General features: G+C 42.4%; 2 protein-coding genes across 2 annotated transcripts in view; one reads left to right on the top strand and one right to left on the bottom strand.

The window, feature by feature from the left end:
• LOC127529079 (fibulin-7) overlaps nt 1–12,795 on the bottom strand; it is a 113,900-nt gene that overhangs the window by 66,945 nt on the left and 34,160 nt on the right. The gene's annotated exons all lie outside the window — the stretch shown is intronic.
• Nucleotides 2,004–4,636, top strand: LOC114642704 (uncharacterized). Its single transcript, XM_028791547.2, has 6 exons — nt 2,004–2,516; nt 2,639–2,848; nt 2,937–3,259; nt 3,347–3,603; nt 3,731–3,970; nt 4,053–4,636. The coding sequence occupies exons 1-6, from the start codon at nt 2,081–2,083 to the stop codon at nt 4,300–4,302; spliced, it is 1,716 nt and encodes a 571-aa protein (XP_028647380.2). The 5' UTR covers nt 2,004–2,080; the 3' UTR covers nt 4,303–4,636.

Genomic DNA, 12,795 nt, shown 5'->3' with positions numbered 1-12,795 from the left:
AGTGTCACCGGATATCGGCAATCAAGCACCTGGAGCACTTCTGGGTGCCTAATGAAAGGAACCAGCAACCACCACTCAGTGGCCAGAGTCGAGGAGGACAAAACTTAGAGGAGGAGTGGTGGTGCCGAAAGAGAGGAGTGTGGTGTGCTTATTGGTGTTCTTGTATACTTGGGACTGTGTTGTGCCTGTGGGGATTACGGGGAAGACGTACCCCACAGGTGAAGAACAATAAAAGCCTATTTATTTTATACGTCCCTCCAGTGTAAATATGTGTCAGGTCAGGCGTTTATATAGCACCTTGTTACAATGTGTGTTGTATTTATGCTTTCATATTGTGTATTTTTCATTGCTGTTATCATATTATTATTATTATTTTATCATTTTATAGAAAAATAAATTTATGGAGGATTTGCATATTGAATCTCAATGTACCATACAATAACAATAAAGGAATTCAATTCAATTCAATAGATGAGAGCACGTATTTACAGATGATGACGACTGGCTTAGCCAGTTTAGATTTCTAAGAGCTATTCCCTTGGAGCTCTGTGCTGTTAAAATACTAAGATGTGTAGTTGATATCATGTTTAAGATGAAAAGCATTAAAGTATATACAGCGCTGTGTAAAAGTTTGGGCACCCCTCTGAGGTTGCATGATAATTTCCTCTGTCTTCTTAAGAGACAACCACAGCAATATGCCATTTTTTACTAGAGAAATGTAGACAATGGGATATTTATCACATCAAAACTCTCAGTGTAGCATTATTGAGTTGCATGAAATAAAATAAAATGTCTGTAAAGACCCATTATTCAATTTTGTCTTTTTTCAGTAAAACTTTCAAGTATATTGGGTGGCAGCCCCAAACCTTTCTGTTGTGTCAAGGCGTGTCATTTCACAGTATACAGTATATACACAAGGTGAGTAAGGAAATTGAATGGTGAAAAGCTAAAAAGTAGTTTTAAATGATATAGCTACATTTTAACTTAATTTAAATAATTTATACTGTTAATAATTAAACACATATGGTCATAATGGCATAGTGGTAGCAATGAGCTGTAGCCCTGTCCAGTGATTGGTCCTGCCTTGCGCTGTGTGCTTGCTGGGACTGGCGCGACCCTTGATGGATAGAATAATTAAACATGTATCACAAAGATTTTTCAATGTTCCTTAAAAATTTTGAAGAATCAGAGTTGTTAGAACTTTAGAAAATTAGAAAACTCTAGACGAGAACAGGCCATTCAACCCAACAAAGCTTGCCAATCCTATCCACTTATTTCTTCCAAAAAAACATCAAGTCGAGTTTTGAAAGTCCCTAACGTCTTACTGTCTACCACACTACTTGGTAGCTTATTCCAAGTGTCTATCGTTCTTTGTGTAAAGAAAAATATCCTAATGTTTGTGTGAAATTTACCCTTAACAAGTTTCCAACTGTGTCCCCGTGTTCTTGATGAACTCATTTTAAAATAACAGTCTTGATCCATTGTACTGATTCCCTTCATAATTTTAAACACTTCAATTATGTCACCTCTTAATCTTCTTTTGCTTAAACTGTATAGACTCAGCTCTTTTAATCTTTCCTCATAATTCAACCCCTGTAGCCCTGGAATCAGCCTAGTCGCTCTTCTCTGGACCTTTTCGAGTGCTGCTATGTCCTTTTTGTAGCCTGGAGACCAAAACTGCACACAGTACTCAAGATAAGGCCTCACCAGTACATTATAAAGGTTGAGCATAACCTCATTGGACTTGTACTCCACACATTGTGTTATATAACCTAACATTCTGTTAGCCTTCTTAATGGCTTCTGAACACGATTGGTTGAGGTGCTCTTGTGCCGAGTTTTTTGTAAACTTTGATTGGCTGGGAAAGAGATGCGTTCCGAGTTCTGTTCCGAAAGACCCGCCTCCCCGTCTAAAAGCGGCGATGTCATGTTTCGAGACTGCTGTTCCCACGGGGGGACCCTGCAAGGTGTCCCTCTTATTCAACCTGTGGGATCAGCTGGTGGTGCTCGACGTGTGGCACCTGATGTGACGCTTTGCAGCGGGTGTCACCACGGAGAGCCTCCCACTGTACAGCCTCTTCATGGCACGTCTCTCGTTCTGCATCTTTGAGTGGGACCAGGGAGACGTCGCCAGGCTGCGACAGGCCAAGGCAGGCGAGGCGGGGAACGATCCCCGAGGCTCCGGCTACAGAAAGATCCCACTAAAGGAGCTGGCCCGCCACTGCCGCCGCTGCACACGTGGGGCGGAGACCGGCCGGCTCATTGACGAGATGCTGGAGGCCTTCGGGGACGCCACTGACACCATGGGTATCCCGCTTTTGGACCGCGCTAAGATCCAGGACATCTGGAAAACTCAGAGGCGCCACCTCCACTGCATCCAGGACCCACCCGGCGTGCACCTGTACATGCAGACCGGGCAGCTGGTCAAAGGGGGGATCACGCTGCCGGTGTTCAGGTGTGCGCGAGGTTCAACTTCGTTGGAGTCGTTCCACCTGCATCTGGACTGCTTCATACCTGGTAAGGGTGCTCAGAAACCTGTTCTTTGTGACCTGTGTTGTGCGAGGGAGCGGGTGGCATTGCATTTTTATCTCTGTGTCTCTCTCTCTCTCTCTCACTCACTCCCTCACCGTGTCTTTCAGGCACTTCAGCCAGCGCGGCCCACTTTCAGGCCTATCTGCTGGAAGGCCTGGCGCGGTGGAACGAGGACCGTGCGGCACAAGCAGTGGAGGAAGTAGACCGTGATATGGTCTGCTACAGTGGCCAACTCCAGCACTCCGTCAACGAGCTGAGCGACATTGTATATCACATGAAGCTGGTTGACGATTACACCCGGCCTGCGAAGTACACTGGTGAGGCGGGCGTTGAGCTGTCTATCTCTCTCTCTCTCCCTCCCCTCCCCAACCTTTTCATTTTAAAACAGTTACCTCCTTTTCACAGGTGAGCTCATAGGTATCCAGTACCTATTTTCGCAGACCGGTCGAGTGCTGGAGGAAGTGATGGGCAGGGATCCCGATGCTCCGGATGGGACTGATACAGACGACGATGATGACAGTGTCGACGAGGGCTTCCAAGAGGACGAGGGGCCGGTACAGGAACCTCTGGACAACACCCTCTTCGGCCTTGAGGAGGACTTCGCCCAACAACCGTTGTCGTCTGACAAGTCCCAGTCGCGCCCTGCCATCGGCGCCTCAAAGTCTGGGCCAGCCGACCAGGACACCTCCCCTGGAGACGAGGCCACTCAAAGCGTGTCCCACGAGCTGGTAAGTCTCTCCCGACGAGTTGTGCTATACCTGTGGAATATCTGAGGAGTGCTCCCCTTTCTCACTTTTGCTCTCTTCCCCCAACAGAATAGCCTTGGACCTGACACTGGCCCAGGTTACCAGCACGTGGTCAACCTGGCCTCCAGTCTCGTGAAGCTGCGTCACCATGCCTACATGACGCAGCAGCAAGTGGCGGAGATCGTCACCCTCTGGGAACGATTGCCGGAGGGCGACAAGGCCCCAGTTCGCTTTCCGCCACGGCACCAGGAAAGACTGGTACAGGGGAGGTTCCGACGCAAGCACTCGCAGACCAGTGTCACACCGGGAGTGGAGAGCTTGCAACGGTAGGTGATCAACCTCTTTGGTGTCGCCTCTTTCCTTTTGATGGGATATTGATGGCATGGCTGACTGACTGACTGACTCTCACTCTCTGTCTGTACGTCTCTCTCTCTCCCAACCCGAATTTTGTAGGTGTATGGTCGGCCAAGGCGCACGGATGCCAAACATCAGCCGCCTTGTGGAGGCCGTTTGTGTACAGCTGTCCAGGATTCACCCCGAAGGAACCACCATCAGCGGCGTGAGGGTGAACCGATGGGCAGCTGTGATGCGGGATTACATCTGCATCCAGGAAAATATCCTCACAAACCCGGTACTCATGGCCCAGACACGTATCCAGTTATTCCCCCTCAATCAGCGCACCCTGGCACAATGGTAAGTACACACTGGACAAGTATCATCCACATGCCCCTCTCCTCCCTCCCACCCTGACTTACTTTGCTTTCTGTCCCTGTAGGCACTACGCTCGCACCAGGGAGCTGGTACGGCGGGCTCTGGAGATGGCCATGCCACTGCGAACCAGCTCGGCCCTTGCTTCAGAGCCCACCCCTACCGTTCGACCACGACCCACGGGCCCCGAGCTGTCCGCTGCACAACCACTGGAATTCCATAACCCGCCTGACCTATCTGGTCAGGCGACGCAGCGACGTCGGGGCCCCATGGATGTGGCACCAGCCATCATTGGGCACCCCCCCCGAGCCACATGAAGCACCCGTCACCCAGCCACTCTCCCCTGCCGGCTGACACTGCCACTCCTCCGCTTCCACCGCCGCCGGCAGGACCCTCAGTACCCCGCACCACTGCCTGGCGGCGGAAGAAAAAGGAGGAGGCGGACGAGCTGGCACGACAGCAAGGAATCCCCCCCAAGCAAAGGAAAAAGATTGAAAGTTACATTTGCAAGTGCTGTGGCCGTCCTAAAACAAAAGAGTTCGGCCACAGCCAATTTGGGGGGGAATTCTTTTGCTCCACCTCAGCCAGCAAAACTATACAGGAGTGGCTGGAGGAAAAGAGGAGGGAGAAAAAAAATCGTGCTGGAGGGGGATAGCCATTAAAGAATTTTATTGCTTTATTTATTTGTTTATTTGATTTGTAGATGGGCCCATACAGTGTTTTTTTTTTTTTTTGTTCACAAGGAGGTCTGCTATTGCCTGGCACGTTATATGTTGTCAAGGAGGCCTCCTTCTTTTTTCAAGATGTTTTTACTTTTTTTATTTTTGATTTTTGCAAATGACTGGCACTTTATATATTGTCAAGGAGGCCTCCTTCTTTTTTCAAGATGTTTTTACTTTTTTTTTATTTTTGCAATGACTGACAGGCCTCCTCTTCCTCTCAATTTTCTTTTTTAATTTTGGGCTACATCTACTGGTTATGGTAGTTATTTTTTTATTGCAAAAATTGTTTGATATTTATTTATTTGTTTGTATTTAGTTCCTTGGATTGTTGTTTGACTTTTATTTATTTATACTTATTTCATGTTATATTTATTGTATATAGTTATTTGATCGATTTCTATTTATTATATGTATATATTTCATTTTATAAACCTTGTTGATTGAATCGTTGTGTCTGCCTGCCTGCTTCTGTCCCGCCGCCGCTTTAAGGGCTCTCTGTTTACCTTCCTGCGACCGCGTGGCTAATCGGCTATGCGACCGCCCCTTTCACCTTTTACGGACCCGGCTCTGCAGAGCAGGCGACCTTCTTCCGACACGAAGATCGGCTCCCATTTTTTGCGCCAGGTGTTGCTCAATCTTATCCTTAATAATTCCTTCCATTAATTTTCCTGTGATGCATGTTAAGTTTACTGGCCTATAGTTGCTTGGATCTGCCCTGTCACCCTTTTTATATAATGGGATGATATTTGCCATTTTCCAGTCCTTTGGAATCTTTCCAGTGCGCAATGACTTCCTAAAAATACGTGTCAAGGGTTTATATATGTACTCGCTAGTCTCCTTAAGAACTCAAGGATAAATATTATCTGGTCCTGGTGATTTGTTCGATTTCAGCTTATTTAATCTGAGCAGCACTTCTCCCGCTACAATTTCCAAATCCCTCAGTACCTCCTTAGTAGTCGCGTTTACCTCTGGGAGGTTATCCACTTACTCACTTGTGAACATCTCAGAAAAATGTAAGTTTAGGGCATCCGCTATTTCACTGCCTGTATCTTTTAATTCCCCTTTACTATTTCTGATGCATTTCATCTCCTCCTTGGCTATTCTTTTACTTCTAAAATACTGAAAGAATCTCTTAGGGTCTTCTTTTACATTATCTGCTATATTCCTCTCCAACTATCTTTTAGCCTCCCTGATATCCTTCTTAATGGTTGCCCTCATGTTCTCATACGCTCTACAATTCACTTTGCAGTCATTAGTCTTATATGCCTTATAAAGCAGTTTTTTCCTTTGCAACTTCTATTTTAAATTTTTATTAATCGACCATGGAGTTTTTTTTAAAATTTCCTATTAATTCCAAATTTAGGTATGTATCTGTCCTGCATTACATGTAAAATATTTTTAAACCTGTTCCATTGCGCCTTGACTGTCTCCACACTTAAAAGCTTATCCCAGTGCATCCTACTTAGACATTGTCGCATTTGGCTTGGACATTTATTACCAAGCTTATTGTGTGGTGATTGGTTACGTGGTGAAAGAAAAGGAAGAACAGGAATTGGGGGTTGGTACATTTGAAACAGACAGTACTGCTGCAATAAATTATTTCAGCTAAGGTCACACACGTCCCAGCAAGCAACTTGCGGGAGGCAGGAACAATCCCTGGATGGTGTGCCAGCTTATCACTACCACTGCACCACTGTGCCCCCAAGTTTAATACATGTTTTAATGCATTTCATCATGAAAACGATATCAAGTATACATCTTACAATTTAAATTGTTTAGAGAGTTGTAATATCATGAATGTTATGTATTCTGTGTGGAGATCTGTGCCTGTGTTGTTGGCGTAAGAGAAAGTCAGTTTAAGAAGCATGTAGTGATTCATACACATAGATCACATAGAATACGAAGCATTTAACGTTCTACTTCAGTTACAATGGAATCTGAGAAACTCAGAAATTAAACATTGATTTTAAGGTGAAGTTTACGACGCTCACTTTAATGACAAAATAAACTATGAGATTTGGAAAGAAGTGAAAGAAGAGAAGTAAAGTCAACATTTCAACCTTTTTTCTTCAACGTGTCCTTATTTTTGTCTTTTCTCTATACCCTAATACGCTTCCGTATGACACTCAGACTGTGGGCTATGACTTGCCTTTTCACGGTGATTTTGATTTCAGACCACTTCTTTTGTAGATTTCAGGCACCATGCGACTCTCTGAACTTGAACCTTCAAGTGCCTCTGCCACTCTGTATCGCTTGATGAACTTTGTTTTGTTGTTTATACCACTACTTAAGCCAACAAATTGTATGTTTTTCCTTGCCTTCACTTTGCATTCACTTTTTTTCATGTGCTTTTGCCATTGTCTTTTAACCAAACACTGAATGGAAGGTGATATTTATATTGATTTGCATATTAAAATATGCAAAATTTTGAGAGGAGTCAGGGTGGGGCTGTAGGCGCATTCATGTTCATTAAATTTCATGTTCATTGGGATTTGTAAAGGGGAAGTGAGTGGAACTTGGCTTTCGCACAGATTTATGCATCTGGATTTCCACTTTTGTCCATATGCCATGTTTTATTGTGAATTCTACACATGGCGTTATACATGAGGGACTGGGTGTGTTTCAAAGCCACAACAAGAATTGTGACAGAAAAGTCTTAATTAAACAAAAAGTTAAATGCAATTGGTGAGAATAAAATCCAGATTTCATTTTTGAAACTCAAACATGCTTATCATCACATTGCGCATTGTATTTGTTCTCTGTCAAATGATAGCAATGTAGTATCTCATACCACTCACTATTTCAAAACTAGGTCTCTTACCAATTTTACTAAGGTATTGTCTCCAAACTTCTTGTATTGTCTCCAAACTTCTTGTGTTACAACTATTGTGTTAAAACAAAATATGATTAATGATTACAATTCATTTTGAAGTTTGAGTAAGCAGTGGGTGGGTTAAAACCATTTGCTTCAACACCAAGCCCTCCAGCTCAAGTCAAGGATGCAAGTTATAGATAAAATTATAGATTAAAAAATGGTTTATGCAGATTCATTGATAACAGAGAAAGAGTGCCAGGGCCATGACAAAATAGTGAGCGAAATGCTTGGTTAAAGAAAAAGAGAAATCTAATGGCTAGAAATTAAACCCCAATTTCTTGGTTACAAAGACATTGTGGTAACCATCATAACCTGAATGGCACAGGTTCTCTGTTGACAGATGACACTGCTGCATTTCTGTACCAGACCTTTGGTAGAATCATAGTCAGGTATCTTTATTTTCTTCATGCATATGTACATTACTCTTAAGATACTCTTGATTTCCTCCCTCAAACCAAAGACGTAAAATTTAAGTTCACTGGTGTGTGCGAGTGTGCTGTGGGATGAACTAATAGTAGGTTTCAGTCTTTGTTATCAAACAAAATGTATAGAAAAGAACTGTCTCGTGAATTACAGTCAGACTTTGAACAGAAAGTTTATCTAATTTCTTGTTAAAAATATGTTTAAACAAAGACACATGATTTTGCCATGTCTACCAGACCTGCATCCAGTAGTTGCTCAGCCAAAAAGGGTATTTTTTATTAAACGGAATTGTTCCAAATTGCTTACAACAGTTATTACTCAACCCTTGTTAAAGAGATAACCTTTAGATGTGAATGTTACAACTGTGATGGATGGCCAGCTAAATATTCCGGCCCACACCTCCAGGCCGCCAGGTGGAGCCCTCCCAACAGCATGGAGGTTCCCCGAATTCCAGCAGGGCCTTATGGACCTTGTAGTTTGTATACACAGCCCTGCTGGATACCATGGGGAACACCGGGAGCCGCTGTAGGGAGGCTTTCAGACTGCTACGTGCCCTATAACCCGGAAGTGCGTCATGATCACATGACCAGAAGGAACGACGTGCTTCCGGGTTGAAGAAAAGGACTTTTACTCTGACCCAGAAGTAATGAAGACTTGTGGATTGTTGGACAGGAACCACTTCCGGGTCAGGGGGTATAAAAGGACTGTGGGAAAGCCCAGACACTGAGCTGCGCTGGGAGGAAGGATGGCTAAGTGTCTGGGAGAGGAGGAGAGTGTATTATTGTTGTGTAGTAGGAGAATTGGTATTTATATGAGTAGTGTGGAGTGGAGGGTGCTTAGTGCACGTATTAATAATAAAAAGAATAATAATTATACATCTACCTGGTGTTTGGCGTGGTACCTGAGGGTTCAAGGGAGCTCTAGCGCCCCCTACTGTTACACAACCTTGTTCCATATTTAGATTTATTGTCTGATGTTTTACTGAAAAGCACAGCCTCCAGGAGACTTTTTGCCTGAATGCAACAGGTAAATATCTGACACTAGAATTCCTGAAGCCTACAAAAAAACTTTCGCACCTCTACCAAAAATCACACTGGATATCTATACCGATATGGACTGGGTAATGTGTTAGGAACGAAAGGATGCCACATCGTTTGATGGAAATATAAATTATAAACATACAGAGGGTTGAATTCAAAGACACCACAAAAATCAAAGTGAAAAAATGATGCGGCAGGCTAGTAAATTTTGCCAAAATTTAATTGCAGCAACTCCAAATCGTACTCAATAATTTGTATGGCCCCCACGTACTTGTATGCATGCCTGACAATGTTGGGACATGCTCCCAATGAGATGACGGATGGTGTCCTGGGGGATCACCTCCCAGATCTGGACCAGGCGATCACTGAGCTCCAGGACAGTCTGAGGTGCAGCCTGGTGGCGTTGGATGGACCGAAACATAATGTCCCAGAGGTGTTCTATTGGATTTAGGTCAGGCAAGCAAGGGGGCCAGTCAATGGTATCAATTACTTCATCCTCCAGGAACTGCCTGCATACTCTCGCCACATCAGGCCAGGCATTGTCATGCACCAGGAGCAACCTAGGACCCACTGCACCAGCATAGGGTCTGACAATGGGTCCAAAGATTTCATCCCGATACCTAATGTCATTCAAGGTGCTATTGTCTAGCCTGTACAGGTCTGTGCGTCCCTCCATGTATATGCCTCCCCAGACCTCAGTGACCCACAACCAAACCAGTCATGCTTCTCCAGACTCTTTCATGTTGGTCACATGTGCTCAGAGAGAAACCTGCTCTTATCTGTGAAAAGCACAGGGTGCCAGTGGTGGACCTGCCAATTCTGGTATTCTATGGCAAATGCCAATTGAGCTCCATGGTGCCGGGCAGTGAGCACAGGGCATGCCCACTTTTATCTTTCTAATAGCATGAAGCACTCCATCTCCACCTTCCCATCTTAATATCTCTTTCTCACATCCCCTTGTTTCACCTATTGCCAATGAGCCCTCCTCCCAGCTCACTTACTGTCTCTAAGTTCAGTTAAATTGTCTTTAAACTCCCTTCCAGGGTAACTTCTAGATGAGTTCTGTACTTTGTGATTCAAAAGTGCCTCTACTTATGCTTCAGGTATAAGAGACATGAACTTCCACTAGGAGCCCCATTGTCCCTGCACCACTAATTCCTCAGGAGACCTTAAAGGAGCTAATTATTATTTTTTTTTTTGATATCCATCCTTACTTCTCCAACTTAAGATCATCTGTGAGTATAAGCTTCCTGCACTGTCCAAGTGGTTTTCGAGGTTCCTGGCAACATTCAATGCCCCACCAACCTCTTCTTTCTCACAGTTTGTAGAGGACAAAGTCATTTGCCCGTTCCCTGAGGAACATTGCATTTTTCCACTAACATCACAATCTGTATCACTAGAGATGACATCCCAGGTTGTTATGTTTCAGGGAATTTTGCCAGACAACATCTTGTTCCTGTTTAGCAGCCCCTGTATTCCGGGACTAGCATATCTTTTTCCCTCGTGTGGTTCTGAGGTTTGCTCTTTAAACAGCCAAAACACTGCTCACCAAATATTCAGGGAATATCAAAAAAAAAAGAAAAAGAAAAAAAATAACAAACAGCCAAACACCCCTCACCAAATAATACTGAATACCAAAAAAAAACCCAAAAAAAACCTAGAAATACTAATTGAAATTTCACCCGTGTTTGGTGTTTTATTATCGTTTTTCTGAAAAATGGCATTTCACTTATATATTGCTGTTTTTAGTCATTATTAAAGCTGAAGAAAACCCTGACACGATTTGTCTTAATTTAAACTTTAATTAAAACCTGAACAAAATCTGAAATTTAAAGGAGGGTGGGTTTTATTATGCATCCATACTTTCAAAAAGTATTTTATGTAAAATATATTGAACTGAATTGAAATGAAGACTTCCCAGCTTTTTTGTCTCAGTTGAAGGGTATGACTGTGACATTGATGGAATAATGACTGAAACACTGGACCTAAATGAAAATGATAATATGGAAACAGGTGTCTGTAAGTACATGAATCTGTTTTGTTGTTTTAAGACATAATTTACAAAATATAATCTTGTTTAATTATTTCTTGGAATCACTCCATCTTGCTTTTCTTTTTTAGATTGATGCAACACCTGTATTAAGGTCGCTTGAAAAAGGAAGACATTATCATTTAATTCCTGGTTGCCTCTGTGTGCTATATCTTATTGAAGTTTCAATGTATAATTAAAACTCCTTATAGAATGTTTTGAAAACACTGACAAAATTATCATGATATAATCTGAAATACTCACCGTCCATAATGTATATATTAAGTCAGTCATGTTCATTTTTAATATCAGTTCATCCTTTGTCAAACCTGCTTAATCCACTTCAAAGTTACCGGGACCAGTGACTTTGCAACAGCAGGTGGATGACAAGCGACAATGAAGATAAAGGTGTTGCTGTCAGGAAAGTCTCATTATTATCATACTAAATGCCTTACATAATGAAAGAAATATATCTGCTTCAATGTATTTAGGTGAGATTGTATTTACAAAACTTCCACATAGTACCTGGTGAGGTCTATTAGACAGACAAAAACGAAAAGAAGAACAAATTGGAATGGAGTGCCAGTCAAAACACTACTATTGACACCTTCCTTCCAAATGAGCTGAATATATTTTATTCTGACCCTTCAGTAAATCCTTCCATGGATTTTCTGCAAACATAATGCTCTCTGGGCTTTTTCAAGAGAAACACCCAGCCCTAACAATTTAGTTGGACTGCCAAGCTACATTATGTCTGAAAACAATTCTGCCTCATCCCAGTATGCAGCTCAGTATAGTATCTGTCAAGTTCAGGGATCAGGTATATTTTCTATCTACATATATGCTTAAGATAGTTAGTTGTGTATAACTCATAGTATTTACAGCTTTGTTTATTCCCAACATTCTCTAACTAGTTTAATTAATTTTATAGTTACCTATGCTGGAGGCTTTCAAAGCAGCAAAAATGTAAAACCAACCCACTCTGAATGGAGTGATAGTCCATTGCAGCACTTATTCATTTACACACTCACATAGGGCCATTTCAGAATCATCAATTAGCTTAAACATGTGTGTCATTTGTGAAATGGAAATAAAGATGAGTACCTGAACAAACTCCCCAGAGGGGTGGGATTTCAACCAAAGATGCTGCATCTGTTAAAGGGCAGCACTAACCATTTTGCCTCCAAGACTCACATGTATTTGTTCAACACAGTTTAATTAATTCTCATAAAATACTAAAATGCACTTTCACTGATAAGCTGAGCATGCTTTATACTAATTACAAATATAGTACATTCAAAAATACAACACAAAATGATATACAACAAAATATAGCAGACTGTTAGGTAAAAGTTTTTGTTTTAAAACTTTTTAAAAATGATTTATAGAACTGAAAGTCCTTTAACACCACATTCCTGTTTGCTAGGACAATTTCGAGTGGAGCAGACAAACAGCAATGATAAATACATGATATCACACATGAAGGTCTGACAGTAAGTCAGTCATTTCAACATTAAAACAACCTAGACAAGAACTGGCCATTCAGCCCAACAAAGCTTGCTAGTTCTATCCACTCAATTCTTCCAAAATAAGATCAAGCCTAGTTTTGAATGTCCCTAAAGTCCCACTGCCTGCCACACTACTTGGTAACTTACTCAGTGTATCTATAGGTCTCTGCGTAAAGAAAAACTTCAAATGTTTGTGCAAAATTTACCCTTAAC

The sequence above is a fragment of the Erpetoichthys calabaricus genome, chromosome 9 (genome assembly GCF_900747795.2).
Source record: "Erpetoichthys calabaricus chromosome 9, fErpCal1.3, whole genome shotgun sequence".
Classification (NCBI taxonomy): Eukaryota; Metazoa; Chordata; class Cladistia; order Polypteriformes; family Polypteridae; genus Erpetoichthys; species Erpetoichthys calabaricus.
The sequence above is the reverse complement of the archived record's forward strand: the minus strand, read 5'-3'. Positions and strand labels throughout refer to the sequence as shown.

Bases quoted from the DNA above. Each gene is read 5' to 3' on its own strand.
- LOC114642704 (XM_028791547.2), top strand. From the start codon at position 2,081: ATGGCACGTCTCTCGTTCTGCATCTTTGAGTGGGACCAGGGAGACGTC. The intron at 2,849-2,936 runs GTGAGGCGGGCG...TCCTTTTCACAG, and splicing joins CCGGCCTGCGAAGTACACTG to GTGAGCTCATAGGTATCCAG. The intron at 3,260-3,346 runs GTAAGTCTCTCC...TTCCCCCAACAG, and splicing joins AAAGCGTGTCCCACGAGCTG to AATAGCCTTGGACCTGACAC.